The sequence below is a fragment of the Nothobranchius furzeri genome, chromosome 2 (genome assembly GCF_043380555.1).
Source record: "Nothobranchius furzeri strain GRZ-AD chromosome 2, NfurGRZ-RIMD1, whole genome shotgun sequence".
Classification (NCBI taxonomy): Eukaryota; Metazoa; Chordata; class Actinopteri; order Cyprinodontiformes; family Nothobranchiidae; genus Nothobranchius; species Nothobranchius furzeri.
The window spans coordinates 84,713,226-84,737,349 of NC_091742.1; the positions used below are offsets into that span (position 1 = coordinate 84,713,226).

Sequence of the window (24,124 nt, forward strand, 5' to 3'; positions counted from 1 at the left end):
ATCGAACAATCAAGAGTTTCATTCAAAATAGTCAACAGGGTCGCAAGAAGCGTGTGGACAAACCAAGGCGCAAAATAACTGCCCATGAACTGAGAAAAGTCAAGCGTGCAGCTGCCAAGATGCCACCTGCCACCAGTTTGGCCACATTTCAGAGCTGCAACATCACTGGAGAGCCCAAAAGCACAAGGTGTGCAATACTCTGAGACATGGCCAAGGTAAGAAAGGCTGAAAGACGACCACCACTGAACAAGACACACAAGCTGAAACGTCAAGACTGGGCCAAGAAATATCTCAAGACTGATTTTTCTAAGGTTTTATGGACCGATGAAATGAGAGTGAGTCTTGATGGGCCAGATGGACGGGCCCGTGGCTGGATTGGTAAAGGGCAGAGAGCTCCAGTCCGACTCAGACACCAGCAAGGTGGAGGTGGAGTACTGGTTTGGGCTGGTATCATCAAAGCTGAGCTTGTGGGGCTTTTCGGGTTGAGGATGGAGTCAAGCTCAACTCCCAGTCCTACTGCCAGTTTCTGGATGACACCTTCTTCAAGCAGTGGTACAGGAAGAAGTCTGCATCCTTCAAGAAAAACATGATTTTCATGCAGGACAATGCTCCATCACACGCGTCCAAGTACTCCACAGCGTGGCTGGCAAGAAAGGGTATAAAAGAAGAAAAACTAATGACATGGCCTCCTTGTTCACCTGATCTGAACCCCATTGAGAACCTGTGGTCCATCATCAAATGTGAGATTTACAAGGAGGGAAAACGGTACACCTCTCTGAACAGTGTCTGGGAGGCTGTGGTTGCTGCTGCACGCAATGTTGATGGTGAACAGATCAAAACACTGACAGAATCCATGGATGGCAGGATTTTGAGTGTCCTTGCAAAGAAAGGTGGCTATATTGGTCTCTGATTTGTTTTTGTATTGCTTTTGAATTTCAGAAATGTACATTTGGGAATGTGGAGATGTTATATTGGTTTCACTGGTAGAAATAAATAATTGAATTGGGTATATATTTGATTTTTGTTAAGTTGCCTAATAATTATGCACAGTAATAGTCACCTGCACAGATATCCCCCTAAAATAGCTAAAACTAAAAACAAACTAAAAACTACTTCCAAAAACATTCAGCTTTGATATTAATGAGTTTTTTTGGGTTCATTGAGAACATGGTTGTTGTTCAATAATAAAATTATTCCTCAAAAATACAACTTGCCTAATAATTCTACACTCCCTGTAAAGCCTTGTACCTGTATCTGCTCATGTCTCAAAGAAAAACTCAAGTTTGGATTATTCAAAGTTGATGCCAAAACCATTAGAAATGAGCATTGGGTGGGGTTATTGGTAGGTCATTGGCCCAATCCTAATAATTGTACTTCGCCCTACGGTCACTTGGAGGAACTGCGCAGTAAGGGCTGTGATATACCTGCTGTTTGACTTCACAATGGTGCAGGCAGCAGGTTGCATCTTTTGATGCTTACACATTAGTGTCGGCACGGTCGGGTACAGGACCCATACGAAACCAGAGTTTGGTTTCACAGATGGGTCAGATGAGTGGCAGATTTAGCAGTTTGGGGGCCCAAGGCGAACAGACAAGGCCCACTTAAACTAAATTTTCGACAATCTCATCTTTAACTGGATTTGCGAAACTCTCCCCTCTTCTGACATGAATTATTTTCCCTTTTTATTAGTCCTCCTCTTTTTTCTTGTCTTTCTCTCCTTTTGAGTGCCTTCAATATTTGCTCTGTTTTCTTCTTCCTGTCAGTGCTCCTGTGTTTTGCCTTAGTTTATTTTTTCTATTTTCCATTTTGGTCTATGTTTTCCTCCCTTTGAACATTTTCCATTGTCTTTCCTTTCTGCTTCCTTTTGATGTTTACATTGAAAAACGACGTCACTTTTGGAAGTGAAGACAAAAGCTTTTTTAAAGCAAGCTGCTTCTTTCTCTTATTGAAGCCACTAGGATAACTCAATTTCATGCATAATGTTTTGACTACCGCTTCGAGTTTGTTACGAACGCACCGGCCTCTCTTCTTCTTCTTCTTATTTGTGGTCTTATGTCACTTGGCAAACAACAATTTGGTGCGTTATTACCACCAACTGGATTGGAGTGGAATGACTACCAGTCACTTCCTGTTTGTGCATCGGCGTTTTAAAGGAATAGTCCATTGTGGCATTAACAGAGGGGTGCCAGCAGTCAGGGCTAGGGGGGCCCCCCAACATAAGGGGCCCCAGGCGGCTACGACCCATGCCTAATGGTAAAACCGCCACTGGGTCCGATATGCATTTGCCTCAAATTGGTGAGTAGAATCAGTCAGCAGGGGGTTCCTGCATGCACAATTCATTTTCCTACTGGATGCTGTTATTATAGAGGACACAGCAGACTGTCCTGCGCTTATTAAATGCCACCCACAGACTCAGGGTTTTCAGTATTCCTTGCCCTTCAGATTTATATGTGAACACCACACCACCTGTTCAAGACATATCTGATCATGTGTCCCTGTGATAGACTGGACATGTCCAAGGTGTCCCCCATATTTTTGGTAAAAGCTACAAGAACCTGAAGATCCACATGCAGCCCCTGCCCTGAGCCTCAGGTTGTGATCACCTGTTTTTGATGGTCAGCATGAAACCATAAAATCGTCGTCGTCATCATCATCGTCATCGTCGTCTTCCTCCACTTATCCAGGTCCGGGTCGCAGGGACAGCATCCCAACTAGGGAGCTCCGGACTGTCCTCTCCCTCCTCACCACGACAGATTGGTTCAGCGTCCGCATCACTGCAAACGCTGAACCAATCCACCTGTCGATGTCCCGATCCCTCCTACCCTCACTCGTGAACAAGACCCCGAGATACTTAAACTCCTCCACTTGAGGTAGGACCTCTCTCCTGACCCGGATTTGGCAAGCCACCCTTTTCCGGTCGAGAACCATGGTCTCAGATTTGGAGGTGCTGATCCTCATCCCAGCCGTTTCACACTCGGCCATGAACCTACCCAGCAAGAGCTGAAGGTCAGAGCTGGATGAAGCTAGGAGGACCACATCATCCGCAAAAAGCAGAGACGAGATTCTCCTGCCACCAAACTCGACACCCTCCACGACACGGCTGCGCCTAGAAATTCTGTCCATAAAGGTAATGAACAGAACCGGTGACAAAGGGCAGCCCTGGCGGAGTCCAACCCTCACCGAGAACAGGTCCGACTTACTACCGGCTATGCGGACTACACTCACGCTCCTCTGGTAAAGGGACTGAATGGCCCTTAACAGAAAGCCACTCACCCCATACTCCTGGAGCGTCCCCCACAGGGTGCCCCTGGGGACACGGTCATAAGCTTTCTCCAAATCCACAAAACACATGTGGATTGGTTGGGCAAACTCCCATGCCCCCTCCATCACCCTTGCAAGGGTATAGAGCTGGTCCACAGTTCCACGGCCAGGACGAAAACCACATTGCTCCTCCTCAATCTGAGATTCAACTATCGATCGCTCCTCCCCAGTACCATAAAATATTTCTGAAAATCATAATAGTGATAAATATTAATTGGGTTGGTCTTTAGTGTTTTTTTTATTATAAACCTCGTCTCATCTCTCGTCTTCTTCCACCTATCCGGGTCGTGGGGGCATCATCCCAAATAGACAGTTCCAGACGTCATCTTCATGGCCACCTCCACTAGCTCTTCCGGCAGGACCCCAGGGCATTCCTGGGCCTGTTTGGAGTTGTACTTTCTCCTACGTGTCCTGGGTCAACCAGGGGACCTCCTGCCGGGAGGACATGCCTGAAACACCTCCAGGAGGCATCCTAACAAGATGCCCAAACCACCTCAACTCACTCCTCTTGATTTGGAGGAGCAGCGGCTCTACTCTGAGTCTCTCCCAAATGTTCGAGCTCCTCATCCTATCCCTAAGGCTGAGCCGAGCCACCCCGCGGAGAAAACTCATTTCGGCCGCGTGTATCCGCAATCTTATTCTTTCGGTCATTACCCAAATCTCATGACCATAGGTGAGGACTGGGCGGTAGATGGACTGGTAAATCGAGAGCTTTGTTTTCCGGCTCAGTTCCTTCTTCACCACAACAGACCGGTTCAGCGTCCGCATCACTGCAGACGCTTCCCCAATCTGCCTGTCGGAGTTTTTCTAAACCTTTTAAAAGATATTTCAATAAATACACAAATGATTTTATTTTGAAATAAATGCCTAATCTTTTTACTCTCAGATCTCTTGCTCTGGTGTTAAAATACAAGCTTAATTATAAATAATTTGCAAAGTTTTTCTATTCAAATTAATAGTTTTTTTTTTTCAAAAGACAATTTTCGGGCTCTATGCATCTTCATTTTATAGATAACGTGATTAACTAAGTAGAAATAATTCATTTTAAATGAATGTGAAAGTAGCTTTTAAAATATTAACTATTAGCTGTGTTAACGTTCCGTAAACTCTGCACACAGTAGTTAAAATACGCAACAGGACACAGAGCCATGGAGGGGGAGGAGCCAAGGAGCGATGCAGGAAGCGGTATGCTGCTAGGGCTGTCGGATGAGTTTGGGCAGATGAGAAATCCCTTCCTTTCTCAACCTCCTTTCTTCTCTCGTTCTTTCTTTGATGCAGAAAACATGTGACTGGATTTCAGTTTATAAATAACACAAAAATCCAAAAGGTCAGAAGTCAACAGGGTTAGGGGCAATGACAAAGAATCACAAGTTAAACACAAAAAGAGATGACTTTATTAATGGTTTGTTGTTACTGCAGTGGTCCGTTGTTTTCTCACTTGTGTATGATTGTATGCTTAAACCAGTGCTACCAGTCTGGATTCTACACTTACTTTAATAACTGTCACTTGCAGCAGTTTATAGAATTTTTTTTTAAGTCTTAAAAAAGTTCATGCTGTCCAGACTGGAAATTATCTTTTTAAAATTAACATGATTAGTATTTTTATTTTTTCCCAAAAATTAAAAAATGTTTAAGTTTAATTATTTGGCAGACGCTTTTATCCAAAGCGACGTACAATTGTTAACCTATAGGGCATGTTGTTATCTGTGGGGGAAACTGGAGTACTCTCAGCCAAGTTTTGAACCTGCAGCCTTTTTACTGTGAGGCAACAGTGCTAACAGCTGCACCACCATGCAGCCCTGAGAAACAAAATTGAAACAGAAATTGTCAATATTCCTTAATGGGATAATTGAAATGATTACTGGTGTACCACAAGGCTAAGTTCTCGACCCACTTCTTTTTTGGTTTTTATAAAATGAATTCCTCTTCTTATGACTTTCATGGTTTTAGATATATGCTGATGAAATTGTTGTTTCACTTCAGTGTCAATAACATCTGTCACAATCCATCCATCCATTTTCTGAAGGGGGGGGGGGGGGGGCTGGTGCCTATCTCCAGCGGTCAACGGGCGATCAGGCGGGGTACACCCTGGACAGAGAGCCAGTCCATCGCAGGGCAACACAGAAACACACAGGACAAACAATCATGCACACACACGCACTCACACCTGGGGACAATTTAGACAGACCAATCAACATAACAGTCATGTTTTTGGACTGTGGGAGGAAACCGGAGTACGCGGAGAGAACCCACGCATGCACAGGTAGAACATGCAAACTCCATGCAGAAAGATCCCAGGCCGGGAAGCTTACTCAGGAGGACCTTCTTGCTGCAAGGCAACAGCTCTAACCACTGCAGCCCATCTGTCACAATATTTACTCTTAAATCCACATCTTAAAATGCCTTTTAAAAGGTTCTGTTTTGGTTTAAAATGAGCAAAATCATTTAAAGACATTAACCCCTATAACAGTGACTATCATACACAAAACATTTGGGTGTTTAAGAATCTCCTTCCGAAACGAGAAAAGTCATTTTAGGTGAGCAAAGAGTGATAGGATCTTCATTAGGAAGCTCATCAGATCACTCGCTTGCTATGTAGCCAAGAATTTGAACACAACACATTTTGAAAATGTCATAAAATCTCTAACTTGTTTTTAACACATTATTCAACTATTACTTAAGACAAAATGTAAATTAGGAAAAATCCAACATTCATGAACAGAATGCGAATGTCCACAGAAGGTAAAAAGGGTTAATTTCACAAAGGCATAATGTAAACAGCAAACCACACCTAATTACATAATTTTTATTTTATTATGTTTAATTAAAAAGAACTACAAAATAAGACAAAAATTACATTATGGTGATGAAAATGAGGCAAAACAGTTACAAACCAAATAAACTAAAACTGTCAGAAAATGTCTGAATTAACACAACTAGAACAAGGCACAAAATGAAACCAAGAACTAAAAAATATTAAATACAGCATTCAAAGGAAAATACGCCCCAACCATTAAAGTATGTATCTGTCCCGAGAAAACCTCTCGAGTTAAACCGGTTCAACCAAAATGCAGAAGGAAACAGATGAAGTGACAGCACAGAACACCGGTTCAGCCTGATCTACAGAAACATCTCCATCAAACTGTCAGCATTACTATCAAAACACTCACCTGGAGCTTTGATTTAAAGGTCAACTTCCTCGATGTGGGCGAGTAATTAGATAATATCATTAGTGGAAACATTTGTGACTCCGTAAACCGACACAACGAGGGCATTGGGGGACATTTGAGCCTGTAGATTCAAATAAAAACACAATATTTGAACCAAACATCTAACCAAACATCTGATCACCGGAGCTTTTTGAGACACAACCTCTTTCAGTTCCTTAAGTTTTTGTTCGCCACCAGCTGCCTCGCTCCCTCCCTGTGCTTCACCTACATATTTGCCTTTTATAATCTTTCTGTTTTCTCAGCAGTGGGTGAGAGCACAGGTCAGGTAACATACCTGCAAGTTATTTTAAACCACAGCGAACGCACTCGCGTTTGTGCTCCTCAGCCAATAGCGTTCTGATATTGTGAATGGACTTCATGGGTACAAGCTTTTGTTTGGTCTGTCTTCTTTCCTGTAAAGAGGAGGACGGAGAAAGAAGTTGGCCCTGGTTCTGAGGAGTGACTCACAAAGAAAAGGGAAAATGTGCATTTTGTTTTACTTAATCATGCAGTTGGAGAACCAGTTTGTCGACATTTGGTTTCCATCGTCTTTTCTAACAAATGAAACTGTTGATTGGTGAATTTTGAGATTTTCTGTTGCGATGGTTATCATTATAAACGAATGTCTGACGATATTTAGATTTTTTTATTTCTTCTGATCAATTAAATGCTGAAGAAAAAGCAACATGTCCAGACCATAGAAATAGAACTAGACTAGAAATACAACATGACAAGAAACAGATGCGCACCCTAGTGGCAGACTGCAGTACAATGGTTTGGCTCCGCCCCCTTCATGTAAACAATGATTTATGTTTCTCTTACCCATTTTCCTAACATTTGTAATTAATTATTTGATGCTGGAAACAAAACCTGAAGTGAGGTGCTTATTTAAACCAGTTAGAATTGTGTGTACTGAAACAATTGAATTTCCCTCTGGGATTAATAAACTATTTTTGAATTGAACTGAATTAAAGCCAAGCTATATGCATACAGTGCTAACACCGTTTACATCTCCATCCTGAGCAAGCACAAGGTGACAGAGGGAAGAAATGACTCACATTTAACAGGAAGTAGGATGGGAACCCTTCCGTCTCAACTGTCTGTGGGCTAAAGGCTGGAAACTCTCCACAGTGTCTGCTGAAAGCAAATGGAGATGTTTAGGAGGTGTAATTGTTGGTGTTGTCTCCATACTCCTGCGGTGATTCTCATGAACAATAGATGTTACTAATAAATGTATTCAAGAACAACACTTGAAGAAGTCTCAGAGATAGGAAGAACTTCCTGTGATGCAGATAATCAGCCTTAGGACAAGTTGCACAAGTTGTTTTTGCTATGGTAAATAAACAAACACAATCAAAGCTATTACTGTGCAACACAACTAAAGGGATAGCAGCTAACACGTAACATAGACATGCTGCCTGCCTCGTGGATGGAAGTGGATCAAAAATAACTTTGATAAAAGATGAAGCCTGATCTTTTAAAGCTTAGAAGTTACTGTTAGTTTGGAACTTAGGGGACAAAAACTAATTTCTAATTATTTTTATTGTAATAAATAAAAAAAAGACCAAAACTAGAATAAAAGCACAAACTGCATCACTAACTCAAAAACAAAAGCCATGCTCTGCTTTTTATTTTTATTTTATTATTATTTTCACTCCAACTTAACTGTAAATGTCATAAGAAGAAAAAGGGTGAAAATAAAATCTTAAACTTGTTTTAATTTATTTAATTTTAAGTTTGGTTTTTTCTTAAGTTATGGAACTTGCCTGCACACTAGGATGAGACTTAATTTCCATTTGTATATTTTTTCTTACAAGCCATGCCTATTGGCTTTGGCCTTTGACTCAGCATGAAAGCATTTATAATTTTAGGATTTGTACAACTGATAGATTTGCATTTGTTTTAAATTCAAATATCCTAATGTTTGTAACTGCCGTGTCTTTTTGGTCCTTTCTTGCTGTTTCGAAGTGGATTAGATTATTTTAGTCACTAGGAGGCAGCAGAACCCACCTATTGAGTCAGTGTTACTGTTAAAAATTATTTGCATTACTAGTTTAATTTTTATGGATTATCATATTTTGTTCATATTTAAGATTTTTTATGCTGAATATTTTAAGTCTATGAATAAAGAGTTAATTTGAAAAACAGAAACTCGGTTTTGTTTAAAATAAAAGCATATTTTATCTGGTGACATCCGTCAACATAAAGCTCGGTGATTCTGCTAAAATCTGTTTTTGTAAATCAACTTTTCATGTATTCATGTTTTTTTCTGGTCAGTCCTCCAAGTCGTCAGTAGGTGGCGGTAATTCATCTAAAACGTGTTTGTCAACCGCCGCCATTAAAAACAGAAGAAGAGGCAGCAGCTGTAGGAGGAGGTACTAGTTTGTTGTTCATACATTTCAGATGCAAAGCTAACCGTGTCAGGTTTGCTTCTACACGAAGACTTCTGAGAAAGTCTCTGAAACTTTAACGACCTCATGGGTGCGACGAAACGAGACCTCGAGGATGAAAACGGCCCGCCGGTGGGGACCAGCTCCAAGAAGCCCAGGAGACACGTAGCTGCTCTGGTTCTGGCCAGGGGAGGAAGCAAAGGCATCCCCCTGAAGAACATCAAGAAGTTAGCTGGTGTTCCCCTCCTGGCGTGGGTGCTGAGAGCTGCTGCTGACGCAGAGATGTTTGATAGGTACATGGACAGGAGGAATAATAACGCATTGAACTTATATAGCGCTTGACGCTTTCACACACTCTCACATTCACACACTGCTAGTGATGGTAAGCTACTTGTATTCACAGCCGCGCTAGGGAGGTCTGACAGAGGTCTGACATTTGGCGCCGTCGGCCCATCTGACCACCACTAAGGCAAGTTGGGTGAAGTGCCTTGCCCAGGGACACAACAGCAGGATACCCCTGGCGGGAGCTGGAATCGAACCCATGACCCTCCGATCATGAGGCAACCTGCGTTGCCCCAATCATCTGTGCTAAACAGTTATAAGATGGTTTCTGATCTAGTCTTTTTGTTTTTGTTCTATAAATGCAGCTTTATAAGCCAATAAACTGTGTTTTTGCTTTAGTTGTTCGGTAACAAAGCTCCAGGATATGTTTTTGTTTAGTAAGTTGTCACGTGCTGGCGCAGAACTGTTGACTTTAGGGTGAAAGGTCAAAGTTAAAGCTCAGCAAACAAAAAAAAACAAACTGTGGTGTCCAATCCTGCTCCTGTAGGACCACCATCCTGCATGTTTTAGTCGTTTCCCTGCTCCAACACATCTGACATACACCAGTGGGTTGGTAACAGGATTAACATTAAGATCTGGAAAGACCTGAAAACTCAGTCCGTTCAGTGTAAATGTTTACAACAAGGTCCGGCTGCTTGGAAGGGCGAGGATGAAAGCATCAAGTCCGGTTCCAGCTTGTTTGCACAGTTACATCAGAGAGGATGTAGACGATCGTTAGGACAGAGTCAGCTTTGCGTTTGTCTCTTAACCACAAATAAAGACACACCTAAGACGATACACCGTGTTTGTTTTCTCACGAACCGCTCCATAAGGATGCTGTCTGGGCTTAGCACGGAGCACCAGAGTGTCATAGTGAATAAGGTCTTCATGAGTGGGTTTTGAGATGAAGTTAAGTTTGTGTTATTGGTATTTTACCCATTCTTGTACAAAGAGTTGTGACGATGATGAGGCACTCGTGTCTGATGGAGTGTTATTGAGGTATTTCCCGAAGAGCAGACAAAAGGTTTTGTGTTATTAAAGGCTGAGCTTGTTGTATGTAAAGACAGATTATTTGAAAAGCATTTACATAAATAGGCTGAATAATGATTGAATTGGTCTGCATTGGAGCTCCATCATGTGCGGACACTTGGAGCGTGCACAGATCGGACAGCAAAGAGGAGAGAGCAGCTTCAGTAAGTGAGGTTGGAAACGTCTGGTTTTCATTTCTATCATAGTCCTTCAGGACTCCGTGGATTATTCCATAAGATATTTCATTAAAACTTCAGTGGTTAAAGTATTTTTGTTTTCTCAGTGTGTGGGTGTCGACGGACCACGACGAGATTGAAAACGTGGCAAAGTCCTGGGGCGCCAAAGTTCACCGGAGAAGTCCTGAAGTCTCCAGGGACTGCTCCACGTCTCTGGAGACCATCCAGGAGTTTCTCAGGAATAACACAGGTAGGAGAAGCACACAGGGTACGAGGAGCATCCCAGCTCGGGATTAGAGTAGTCTGGTGAGCCACGTCTGTTCACGTCCAACAGATGTGGACGTGGTGTGTAACATCCAGGCTACGTCTCCATGTCTACACCCGTCTCACCTTAAGGGGGCCTTAAAGAAGATCCTAGAGGACGGCTACGACTCCGTCTTCTCGGTGGTGCGGAGACACCAGTTCCGCTGGAAGGAGGTGAAGAAGGGAAGTGAGTCAGAAATCTATCATTTCTATAAGCTCTGGATGTTGTTAGGGTCGGCGTCTTCGTGCAACGCTAAAGGTTGCTGACGGGATGACCAGATGATCCCTGTTGGTGGAAAAGGAGGACCTGAGGATGTCTTCTAGCTTGTTGAATTTTAGATTCAGGAGTAACAAAGGGGATTTTGTCCTGGTAGTAGAACACTGGACTAGTTTTTTACTCTCACACAGATATCTGGAGTTTATTTAACCAGGTTTCAGCATTCCCTCGCATCCTGGAAAACCTGGAAAAGGATAGACCAGTTCTCCAGTAATGAAAAACACATGGAATGGGAAAAAAGTAAAATGTCCTGGAAACGTTTGAGTTGTCGGGAAAATAATTTCCCCTCCTTGCGGATGAACGCTAACTGGTTAAACATTTACGTATGAGTGTCTGTTTTCAGCTGCCTTCGATGAGCGGTATTAGGATGTGGCGCTGGTCTGCCTTCATGTCTGCATCTAGCCGGCACTGCGCCCATGTGACACTAACAACCAATCAAATTGCATATTCCCTTATAACAGTTCTGCTTCCCAGTGTTTGCCTCTCTCTTTGTTGTTACGTTTACCGCTTTGTCAAACCCACGTAGAACTGTTTCTCCTAAAAAGGACCAGAATTAGTGACTCTAAATTCAAGAGGTGGCATTGTGAAAGACAACAATCTTTGCACAACTCCAACAATTTCTTATCCTGATATGATAAAAGTGTGGGTGTGTCGCTCAGCAGTAGTTGTGAAGCAGGGTTGTCACGGTGTGAAAATTTAACCTCACAGTTATTGCGACCAAAATTATCACGGTTTTCGGTATTCTCGCGGCATTTTTTTAAACATGTTAAATTTTCAGGAAACCAAATAAACCCTGTATATCAGGAAAAATTGTCCTCAGTTTGTGTCTAAATTTTGTCTAAAGTGTGTTATTTTGTAATTATGTTTATTTGTTTATTTCCCCTTTAGTCTTTAAAATACCAATATTTGCCCATAACTTCTTATTTTTTGTCTGTTTGATGTCATCATTTTAACAATATTAGATCAGATGATACTCAGTACTCAAGTAGCCTTCTAATCAGATACTTTTTTACCCTTACTTGAGTAATAAACCCTATATCAGGAAAATATCGTCCTCGGTTTGTGTCCTTCCAGTGAGCTTTGCAGATGTGGGAAAATGTCATCAGGCAGTAATCGTTGTTAAATTCATAATTATTCTCGGAGAGAGACCAACTCTTATCTGCCCCTGGGAGCCCCGTAATGCATAGCGTCATTTCAACATGGGGGTGTCCGCGACACGGTTTATATGCAGGTAGCGGCGCTGCGGCTGCTTTATATAGCGACTCGTTGCATTCTCCCTCAACCCAAATCCTCGGATCACGCATTTTAGCTAAAACGCTAACGTTAGCTTGCCTTGCGTTGACTGTAGAGTTGTGGGTGATGGTCACGCAGATGTGTCATGAGATTTGAAGCGTTGCTGCCTTTCACAGACTCTTTTTCTGCACGTGCTGCAAACAGGATAGCCGTCTTCTATCAACTGTCCCTCGGCATTCTTCAAATATCCAAAAGATGCCCGTACTTCCCACTTTGTCTTCTTTGAGGGATAATAAATGTCCTCCTGAGCACTGCCGTCTCCTCCTTTGGCCATTATTTCAGCTTTAGCTTCAAGAAAGTTTTGGTTGTAAACAACAAAGTGCGCATGTGCTGCTGGCAACTTCAGCAGATGATACGGTGGCTGGTAAGGGTCACCGCGCCGACACCGCAGCCACGGTAACCCACCAAGATAATATAGTTTTTTTTTAACAAGACAGTTATCATTATTGTCAACTTTTTTACCGGGGTTTACCGCTACACCGGTTACCGTGACAACCCTATTGTGAAACTTGACTCGTATTATAGCAGCTAAAAAGTTCCCAGAAAATAATTCCAAGAAAAGAGTGGCGACCCTGTTTGTGTGTTTTGTGGGCTTGATGTAGAACCGTGTCCCTCGTGGTGTCCTGTGGGCTGCGTTTAGTTTGGTTCATATCGAAAGAAGAAAGAAAGAAAACAATCTTTTGTACAGAAACTTGTGATCGGACTCCTCCAGGATAACCCCGTCTCATTGACTGATCACATTCTTTATTGACAGAATTCCTAGATGAGCCAAGGAGCAGAGGGGCTCCGGTTTGGGACTCTTCAGATTGCACGGCTGCCTTTTATGGATGAAGTGGTTATTTTGGCTTTAGTGAGCCGAGGCCTCTAGCTGGCTCTGGGATGGGAAAGCAGCTGGAATGGCCGGAAAAGGGGTATTGTTTTGGGAATGAGGCACTGCTCCAGGCAGAGGAGTTTAAGGATATCTGAGTCTAATTCATGGGTGAGGACGGGGGAGGAGCGGGAGACTGATGGGTGCGTAGTGGGATGCTGTGATGATCTGTCCTGGTGAGGAAAGAGTCGAGTTAAAAAGGGAAGGCTTGGGGAAGTACCAAAAGGTCTTCCTTCCTTCACTTATGAGTTTTAGGGACCAAACAAAAGAATGACATCATCAATAGAGAGCTTGAGTGGCTTATGGGGCGAGGAGCTCAGAGTTGAGTCGTTGCTAAGAACCAGTTCAGGTGTTGGGTTGATGCTTCTGCCAGGGAGTCCTTCTGGATGTCTCCATGGGAGGTGTACAGATAAACCAAAGCAGAACCAGAGAATGTAAAACAAACAGATCCCGTCTCCCTCCAGGTGTTGAATGTACTCAGCCGCTGAATCTGGATCCTGCGAAGCGTCCGCGGCGCCAGGACTGGGACGGAGAACTTTATGAGAACGGTTCCTTCTACATCTCCACCAGGGACTTGATCCTGAACGAGGGGCGTCTGCAGGTCATTGTTTCATCACGTGACTCCCGACAGGTTATGCTGTTTGTCTGGTTCTTTGTTGGGTAACGTGCTGGTTGTGGTGTGGGACTGTCCAGGGCGGTAAGGTAGGCTACCATGAGATGGAGGCAGAGCACAGCGTGGACATAGATGTGGACATCGACTGGCCTGTAGCAGAGCAGAGGGTCCGCAGGTGAGACCCTCGGTTTTAAATAACTCTTGTAGGAGCAACACAAAACCTTTAACCAGTAATCCTCCTGTGTGGACGTCCAGCTGTTTCCACCCGTCACACATGTTCTGAGGTTTGTTCTCACTCTCACAGGTATGGTTACTTTGGTCGTGGGGTGTCCCTGATGTTCTGTAAGGTTTCTGGATGTTTAACAGATGGAAGGGTGTCCCTGTCTGCATCTGGAGAGGACACGGTGTCCATCCACTACAAGGACACAACAGGAATCGGGATGCTGAAGAAAGACGATGTAGAGGTGGGACCTTCCATCTGTGTAAACATCACTGATGAGCTGTTGACCTTCATGTGAGCTTCCTCCTTCTTCCAGGTGGTGCTGCTAATTTCCAGAGATGATCTGGTCACACAGTCGTTGGCCGACAAGCTGAAGAAGGTAACAGGCTGTGAGGTCATGTTGGTGGAGGAGGACCCTCTGAAAGACCTGCAGTCAGTTGTGAGAAAGAAGAAGATGGACTGGAAGGATGTGGCCTTCATGGGTAAATCTGATGCTCCATCAACAGAATATTAGACTGGTGGTGAACCTCTATAGACTTGTGGAGACCTGTGTTGAAACAAGTCATTTATTAATGAGTTTAGCATGTCCCGAGTCTTTATTGACAAAGAAGTGAGATTTGGCTCCCAGACCTAGCCTCCAAAGTCCCAGTATGCCACTGCTGCATGGGCCTCCCCCTCTCCAGCAGCACCGGGTCAGCACCTGTGGAGGGGCAGAGTCCACTCGGGTTTTTAAATCAAGGTGACCAGATAGTTGTCTTCTGTGTGAATGTTGAATCTCACGGTAACCAGTGTAGCGGTAAACCCCGGTAAAAAAGTTGACAATAATAATAACCGTCTTGTTTTTTAAAAAACTATATTATCTTGGTGGGTTACCGTGGCTGCGGTGTCGGCGCGGTGACCCTTACCAGCCACCGTATCATCTGCTGAAGTTGCCGGCGGCACATGCGCACTTTGTTGTTTACAACCAAAACTTTCTTGAAGCTAAAGCTGAAATAATGGCCAAAGGAGGAGACGGCAGCGCTCAGGACATTTATTATCCCTCAAAGAAGACAAAGTGGGAAGTACGGGCATTTTTTGGATATTTGAAGAATGCCGAGGGACAGTTTATAGAAGACGGCTATCCTGTTTGCAGCACGTGCAGAAAAAGTGTCTGTGAAAGGCAGCAACGCTTCAAATCTCATGACACATCTGCGTGACCATCACCCACAACTCTACAGTCAACGCAAGGCAAGCTAACGTTAGCGTTTTAGCTAAAATGCGTGATCCGAGGATTTGGGTTGAGGGAGAATGCAACGAGTCGCTATATACAGCAGCCGCAGCGCCGCTACCTGCATATTTATTTATTTTATTTATTTTATTTATTTATTTAGGAAGTGGGTCAATACATATTAATGAACATTTCAATAAATGTAAATATGCCAGATTATAGCCTTGGGCTAATTTCCATCTGCAGACCCTCCGGCAGGTTGATGTTAGACACAAAGTAGTGTAAACATACAGAGATAGTATTTACAAGTCATGTGACAGAGACAAAAACTGTCATCCCATTATACAAACACAAACAAATGTCAAAGAACCGTGTCGCGGACACCCCCATGTTGAAATGACGCTATGCATTACGGGGCTCCCAGGGGCAGATAAGAGTTGGCCTCTCTCCGAGAATAATTATGAATTTAACAATGATTACTGCCTGATGACATTTTCCCACATCTGCAACGCTTACTGGAAGGACACAAACCGAGGACAATATTTTCCTGATATACGGATTGCTCAAGTAAGGGTAAAAAAGTATCTGATTAGAAGGCTACTTGAGTACTGAGTATCATCTGATCTAATATTGTTAAAATGATGACATCAAACAGACATAAAATAAGAAGTTATGGGCAAATGTTGGTATTTTAAAGACTAAAGGGGGAAAATGTAAACAAATAAACAACATAATTACAAAATAACACATTTTAGGCAACATTTAGACACAAACTGAGGACAATATTTTCCTGATATACAGGGTTTATTTAGTTTCCTGAAAATGTAACGCGTTTAAAAAAAATACCGCGATAATACCGAAAACCGTGATAATTTTGGTCACAATAACCGTGAAGTTAAATTTTCACACCGTGACAACCCTAGATCCAGTATTAGCAAAACCAGTCTGTGGACCAGATCTTCACCCTCACAGGGTTGCTAAGTGGGTCGTGTTAACTGTCTACTGTACGTGTCTTCTCTGGACCAGGAGAAGGTTTCTGACCAGTATGGTGTGCTGGGATTGCTTCTGCATGCCACTCGGTAAGGTTGGGTGATCGGATAAATTTATCGGTCTTGGATGATTGGCCAAGTCCTTCACTGACCTTTTTTTTAAGAGTGATATTTTTTATGTGTCTGAACTAGTCTAGGTTAAATCTGTGTCATTTTTGCAACGCTCTATGTATCAGAGAGCTAGGATTCCCATGAGACCGCCATAACTGTAGACACGGTAAAAGCTTTCATCAAAACCCTCCGAAATGTAAAATAACGTCCAGCCCACTGTTCAAAGCCTTCTGTCACTCACAGAACAGAGAAATCTCAAATATAAACTCTTTTTATGTCCACAAGGGTCAAACTAATGTCCTCAAATCAAACGAGTCTCACTTCCGTAGTCCGACACTATAGACGTGATTCCATTATCAGAACTTCAGGGTAGTTTTACAGGGACCTCCCGGCATGTGTGTCTCCACTCCACCACCGGCCCAACGGCCATTTTCAGGAACTTTCAGAGTACCTGAAGAGCGGTAGGGACTCGGAAAGGCCCGGTGGAGTAGCTGAGCAGAACTTTTGGTTAACCCCTGCTGATTGGTTGTAACACAGTAGGAAGTGACGTCAGCAGACGCCATCCAAAACCACCGCCATTAGAAGAGTTGCTTGTGAAGCAGAATGGAAGCAAAAGAAAATATCTGAGTGCTTTAAAATCACCGTTGGTGAACTCCCGACAAACACGACAGAATTCCTCTACAACCACGCTATTCACGGGGTTTGTTGTCTCACAGAGCGTCATGAAAAATGGAGCTTCTTGTGGTCGTTGAACGACACGTTTCATGTCACGCAGCTGCTCTCGTCCTCTGAATGGATTAAATGATGCTGTACTTAAACAGAATAAAATTTTAATGTTATTGATGTCACTGTGGGTGCTTTTTGGCACTGACCAGTGACATCGCTCACTGCTGAAGCAGTTCTGATATGCTGACGTCTGTGTAAAGACAACTGCTGAGGGGACTGGGACATCTCATTTCCCCGTGCCAGAATTTACCCTGAAGTCCCGACACTGGAAACACGGCTAATACCGCCACCACTGTAAACATCCTAAAGTACCTTGAGATGCATCTCTTCATCACCCTAATATCTGTTGGCATCCTCACATCTGCTTCAATCTTTGATCGACATCTTACTGATCCAACTGGTACCAACGCTTTTATTAAGTTTGGAAACTGAACCAATCACGGTGCAGTGTGCTGCTGATGGGAACATCAGATAGCCAATGGAATTTGGAAGACACCAACATCTTGAATAAGCCAACCTTCCACCAGCTGCGTAAGCGTCATCTAACGTAACAGGTGCGTTCTACCCTCCATCGGTCTTCTCACCAGGAGTGTTTCAGGCCCAACACCTCCACCCTTGAGTTCCTCACATGTGCGTTCCCTTCCAGTGTTGCTAATGCATAGGGTGTCCCAATTCTAGAGTGGGGACCTTGGTCCTTCCCCTTCTGCTTTCTTCATCCAAAATGTATTACCCATAATTCATTGCTGTGTGGGGATTTTGAGAAGAAGATGGAGAAATGGCTTGAAGATCCTTTCCTAAAATACACATTTAAAGTGTAAATATTGAGATATTAAAGGGGCATCATGGAAGTTTGACAGCCAAAACATGTATAGAAATAATAAATGTCTTCTTCATACATTCTCCTGCAATGCCCTGGTCCTGTAGAATGAGCCCTGGCATTTTTACTGCGATTGCCTGTTTTTCTGTAAAATCACAGAAAAAGAGAGATGCTCGGGTCGAGCAGGCTGCTTCATGCACGTTCACGCTCAGGCATAGCCCGTAGCATTTGCTATCAGTAGCTTTAGCAGCAGAGAGAGAGGCAGTGCCACTTTGTCGCAGTTCCTAACGCCTAGTGACAAACCTAGCTACATTTCTGAGGACACTTAGCTACTTTCTTCTAGATATTTCCTGCAAATTAGCAACAAAATAGCCATTTTCGCTCCGAACTGTTCTTTGAATGTTGTTTCAGCTGTCATCAGGAATATAAATGTTACAGATACAAAAGACGTCACTGGTGCTTTAGCTCACCTAGTAAAACGTCGGACTCTTGTGCAGAAGTCCTGGGTTTGATTCTGGATGTGAACATACTTTATTTAGAGTTTATTTTTTACATTAACGGTATATTTTTTTACAGTAAGATGCCCAAATTTTTATTTGAGACTCGCCGAACGGCATTGAATTCACAGATAAAAAAGATGTGGGTTCAACTTTTTTTGGAACAATTTTTCAAGCAACGGAATGGAATGATCTGAGCATGCAGGAGGACTGACCCATCATAAACCTTTGTCGGCTGTGCTGAAGAGAAAGGTACAGAACCAAATTATTTAATTAATTAGCTGCGCGTTCTCCTGACCTCTGTCCTCCGGGCCACACACACACACACACACACAAGGAGCTGTCTCTCTCAGCTGTTATTTTCGTTAAGGAGTGTGCACGTACAGCATGCGCGCCTCATGCACGAGCCTCCTATTGAAGCTGCCGTTACGCTTTTGGCCTGAGGGGGCAATCGCGAGCCTAAAAATTCAAAACTCCCTTAAAGTCTCTTTAAATATAATTTTAGTGTGGACAGATACAATTACAGTCAAATAGTTCCCTGTTGGAAAGAGGAACACGTTGAGTTTATTTGCGTCCAACGTCACAGTATCGCGTCTGGACCCTCTGACAAACCCAGAACTTACTGTAGAGAGTACCTAGCCCTTCTTACTCAGGACATCTCTTCTAGACATGCTGGTGTGCAGCTGTCTCACTCAGTTAGCATGGGTGTGTCCTCATCCTGGAACAGTTAACATCTGAATGTAAATAATTTTCTATGTCTCCTCCCAGGTAACGAAACAGCAGATGCCAGCTGTTTGAAGCTGGCAGGTTTGAGTGCAGTTCCTGCAGACGCTTGTAAAGATGCCTCTGATGCCGCCAAGTACACCTGCCGCCTCCTCGGCGGGGCGGGAGCTGTGAAGGAGTTTGCTGAACACGTTCTTCTGCAGAAACAAAAGGCAAAGTCTCAGATGAAGCAGGACCGAATCGACCGCAACAACTTCTAGAGTATAAATATTAAAGAAAACCGTAAATGTAAATTCATATTATTGCATGACATTTTCTATCCTCTTCACCTCTTTCAGACTCCAGGTTATGAAGATACATGTGGCCAAATAAGCTACGCGTGCAATCCTCAGACCATTTTCAGTTCTAATGAACTTTTCTCAGAAACCTGAGATAAATCTGTCCTAAAGTCATGAAATAGTTTCTACAAATATTAAGACCTTAAAGGTGTGGAACACTGAAAACCCATGTTTAATGATTATTTCTCATATGAGTGTTTCATGCAGGCTGAACATGAAAATAGTCTCCTACACCTATCTCCTGCTTTAGCTTCTGATAGAAAATAGACGGTCAAACTCTAGGATTAGAAAATCCTGACAGATCTACATGACACTGTCACTTAACATTCATGTAGTAGCAATTAATACATATTAATTATGACCAGTAAGATGTGATATTCCATACAAATATGAAATATCAATCTGATTGATCTTTGAATGTTTAATCAGAAGATTCTAGGGTTCTTTGCTTATTCAGAGATCATAAACACACTTCGTATTAATTCAGACAGAGTCAAGTATATAGTTTATTCAATTAATTAATTTATTTTTTCTAAATAATGATACATGGCAAGATATGAATAATGAGACGTGGTGTGGAGGATGTGAAGTGCTGTGATGGAAGCTAGATGTTGTAGCAACCAATCTTTGTGTCTGAGAGAAATTGTGAAATCTGGGTGTAAAAGAATTTGTTGTTTGTTTTAAACAACAGAGTTGTTTATTTATAAACCTCATCAGACTCCAGTATGCAGGCTTACGATACCCTGGTATGAGTTGCTCCCGGCGGTCCGGAGGGTTGCGGTCAGAGTGGTGAGGTCACCGGACGTCGAAACCACGATACTCAGAGATTCGTAGCTTCCTCAGAGTTCAGCTTCCCCGGCCATGAGATGCAACTTGGGGTCTGCAGATGAGGTGTCCAAGGTGGATGTCTGAGAGCTGAAGTAGCTCTGAAAAGAGCTGTTGTGTCTGTATTCACTTGCAGCGTCGCAGAAAGGTTTTGACTTAAGGTCGAAGGAGATGGTTTCAAAAGAGGCTTCTTTCCCGATTTGGCCGAATCGAGGCTCAGTTGGAAATTGAATTACTCCGGATGTCATTCTTGTTTCTTTTTTTAACTACTTTGTTCTGATTTCTGGCCAAGTTTGGCAAATCAGAATTTGACACGTTTCTGAGTATTTACCAATGTAATGGTTAAAGAGTTACAATTTAATTAAATGACCATAGACATTAAAGGTCCATATCTAGTATGGACCCCATCTAATGGACACAGGGATATTTAATCAAAAGATTGGTTCTTTTTATTACAGGGAAATTTAAATAAACACTTTGCATGAACTGAGAGACGAGAAGAGAGAGAGACTTCCAAACGTTTAAGAAAATTTATTATCTTAATGATTTTAAACAGTTTAACAGAACTAACTCTCTAATGATGAATGCTCGTGGAATGGAATGTGAGGTGAAGTGTGTGTGTTGGTGCGATGTCAGTTCAGAACCTCCGTTCTGGAGAAGCGAGTCTGAGTGGGAGATAATGTTTTGCTCCTAACTGATCAACGTTTGAACCGTGGTCATAAACACATGAGACGCCATTTGTCGCATCTACATTCCCTTCAGTGAGACTCCCGTATAGATCAGGATGCCAGGTCCACGGACCCTCCTCTGGTACTGGAGCCGATGAAACGGCGTTGACAGCACGGCAAACCAGTCTTTGCATAGTCTCCAGGTAAAAAGCGACAGGTGTTTCACAGCGTCAAAGGGACCCCCCCTTTGGGTCAGCGAGTTCAGTTTTTATTCTGAAGGAACCGTTGTTTTGTTGGTAACAACGACAGGATTTCCCAGCTTGGCAGTTCTAGCTTAAAAAGAAAAGTATAGACGGCCGGTCCATACTTCACTTAACATGCGATGAACTTCAGGGGATCTCGAGATCTGGCTGAATACTTAACTTAAAATGGCGTTGCGCTGTTTTATTAATCTTGATGTTTATGATTCTGGACGAATCACAGCTGACAGATTAAATAAACACCACAGAGACTCTGCCACGCTTCAGACATGAAGGTTCTGATTGGTTTTGCGGCAGCAATGTGTCGTGATTATTTACCTTAGTATCAGCGTGTCTAGTGGCTAGAATAAGTCATTTACTTATTAAAACATGAATCATAACATTGTGATTTCACAGATCGGTCACATGGTTATTATTGACTAACCGTTGTTTTGATTAGCTTTTATTGAAAATAGAGTTCTTTGGTTTTTTAATAAAACAAAGGAAAGCAGTCTTCATCTTCTGTCTTCATCGCTGGAATGTAAACAGTTTAGAAGTGACTGCTTGACCTTGAGGCTGTTTCATGCACTCTGGCACTGCGTCAAAGGGACTGTGGAAAAGATGAAATAATCTTGGCTGGAACAGCTCCTTCATCACGTTACACCAACATCCCTCAGAAAGCCACGCCTTCCTTCAGATACAAAAATGTTTTTAACCGTAACATGTATCTTATTGTAATGTGTATGAGTGTAAACAATGATTAACTTGTTAAACACATACTAATTTGTGATATAAATGGATCATTGTAAGAACAATATTAATTTTAAATTCATTGATTTAAGCACAGATTATTCAAACATTTGATTTAAACATCTTGTTCATTCATCATATATGATTATTTAACTTATAACTATAAAATTGTGGAGTCTTCACTTATTCAGAGTGAAGAATGTTGACGTCTGGTGTTCACAGAGTGAGTGCAAGAACCTTGGGTGATACTGCTTGTTTGAATGTTTTGTCTTCATGTTATGTAAACACACACTGAGCAGAACCTTCTGGATTTAGAAGGCCAAACACAAAGTGGATTTATTTCTGTAGATGAAAGGTTATTATGTTGATCAACATATAGGTGAAAATTGACCCTTTTGGACGTTACAATGGACTCACCCATCTTGAATCACGGCGGGGGAAGGTTGTTAATGGTTTAAAGTCCAGGAAACGGCAAACTAGTAGAAGCTAACTGTTAGCATTAGCACCACCACCACTCAGCAGAACTCCTCCAGCCTTGTGTTATTTGTAGAGAGAAAACGTCCACGTTGCAAGTCAGTGGTAGAGGTATCCAGTCTGAGACGGGATGTCCCAATATCGGGAATAAAGACTCCAGGTCCTGCTGTCTGAAGGTCAGCTGTGATGTGGCTCACTTCTAGTTCCTGGAAGTGGTGTACCACTGTTTTTGCTCATAGTACACAAGGTGTTCGAACTTGAGACCTCTGCAGATGTATTGATTAAACAAGTGTTCCACACCTTTAAAGCAGAAATCCTGTTTTCTCAGAGGGCACATTTTAAAGACTTACTGTCCATAAGAAATGTTGCCAACTCTGCAGCTGTTTGACATCCGAGTTGAACGTGGAGATCTGCTTCACTGAATAGCGGGTCTAGGTCAATTCTTTGTCGGTCTCAGAGGGTTTTTTTGGCAGGCTGTGATTAGCATTGTCGAACGCTATTGGTGGGTCTAGGAAAGAAAACTGATATTTACATCACAGAATAGGATCAGACTATCACATTTACAGACTTATAAAAATCATACACACCTGAAAAGTTGCTTTAAGATGCATTAAAACATTAAATTTGATTCTAAGCATTACGATTATGTATGTAATTTTGAAGATAAATGCCTGTATAATTATAAAATGGACTGTACTGAGTATACATGCTGTCAACATGCAGACTTCAGTATGGGCATGGTTGGTTAATAAGAATGGCTTGGTAATGATCAGTGTTATAAAGTCATGTGTGGGGATGCACAGATGCTTTTCAGGCCTTTGCTCTAACCTCTTAGGTGTGTTAGATGTTTAGATGTATACATTATTAGAATTATACGACTTCTTTGTTTCACATTTTAAATGTTAATCATGAAAATAGTTTTTAATAAATTGAAATAATTGGATTAGTTTTGGTCTTGTGTTTTTATTAGGAAAATAATGATACTGAAAATACTTCATTTTTATTTTCTTTATGTGGGGAGCAGATTTACCTTTTGAAACAACCTTGGTGATTGTATTTCCTCCACTGCTAATCGTCTTGTACCAAATGTCAATGTCACCGTCTCCTTGAGATTCTTTATTCAGGCTAAATTCAAAATTTTGGGAACCTTGTTGAACCTTGTTGAATGATGCTCCATCGTAGCCTCAGCAGGTCCACTGAGGCCTGAGCAGTTTTAGAAGGGGCCAATCACAGGGGTCTGTGTTTGTAGAGAGACATTAGCCCCAGAGCTGTGGCAGAGAAAAACTACAAACATGGTGTTGGCTCGGGAACGCTTTGGCATCAACTTCGGATGGTTTAGACTTGAGCTTTTCTTTGAGACGAGAGCAGATAGAGGTACTTACATCCTTTATTTAGAAAAATGATGTATTTGCTTCTTTGTCAGTGTATGGTGGAATGTTCTGGTGACCGATTTCTGTTTGTATGAATATAATACGTCATGTCCGTTGCTCTGATGGATCCTATAGCAGAGACGGTGTGAAAGACAACCGTAGATTCCACCTCAACCGAGCTCTTTGGGTCGTGGCCAGATTATATTTTACATAAAGGATGGCCTACCAAACCAGGATGATGCTGCTTCTCTACCAGCTTCTCTTCAGGTCTTCTCCCTGAAGGGACAAACATGGCAGGCTGATGCTGGGAACACAAACAAATGCAGGACTCACGTGGAAGAATAATGCGGTTTGGGTCAGCTGTGGTCAT

At 42.5% G+C, this 24,124-nt stretch overlaps 1 protein-coding gene across 1 annotated transcript; it reads left to right on the forward strand.

The window, feature by feature from the left end:
* The first annotated feature begins 8,854 nt into the window (after window positions 1-8,854).
* LOC107376911 (N-acylneuraminate cytidylyltransferase) lies at window positions 8,855-23,327 on the forward strand. Its single transcript, XM_015946240.3, has 8 exons — window positions 8,855-9,213; window positions 10,554-10,696; window positions 10,781-10,936; window positions 13,652-13,788; window positions 13,881-13,975; window positions 14,105-14,264; window positions 14,337-14,502; window positions 19,136-23,327. Exons 1-8 carry the CDS (start codon window positions 9,008-9,010, stop codon window positions 19,348-19,350), a joined length of 1,278 nt encoding a protein of 425 aa, XP_015801726.1. The 5' UTR covers window positions 8,855-9,007; the 3' UTR covers window positions 19,351-23,327.
* The last annotated feature ends 797 nt before the right edge of the window (window positions 23,328-24,124 follow it).

Bases quoted from the DNA above. Each gene is read 5' to 3' on its own strand.
- LOC107376911 (XM_015946240.3), top strand. From the start codon at position 9,008: ATGGGTGCGACGAAACGAGACCTCGAGGATGAAAACGGCCCGCCGGTG. The intron at 10,697-10,780 runs GTAGGAGAAGCA...CACGTCCAACAG, and splicing joins GTTTCTCAGGAATAACACAG to ATGTGGACGTGGTGTGTAAC. The intron at 14,503-19,135 runs GTAAATCTGATG...GTCTCCTCCCAG, and splicing joins GAAGGATGTGGCCTTCATGG to GTAACGAAACAGCAGATGCC.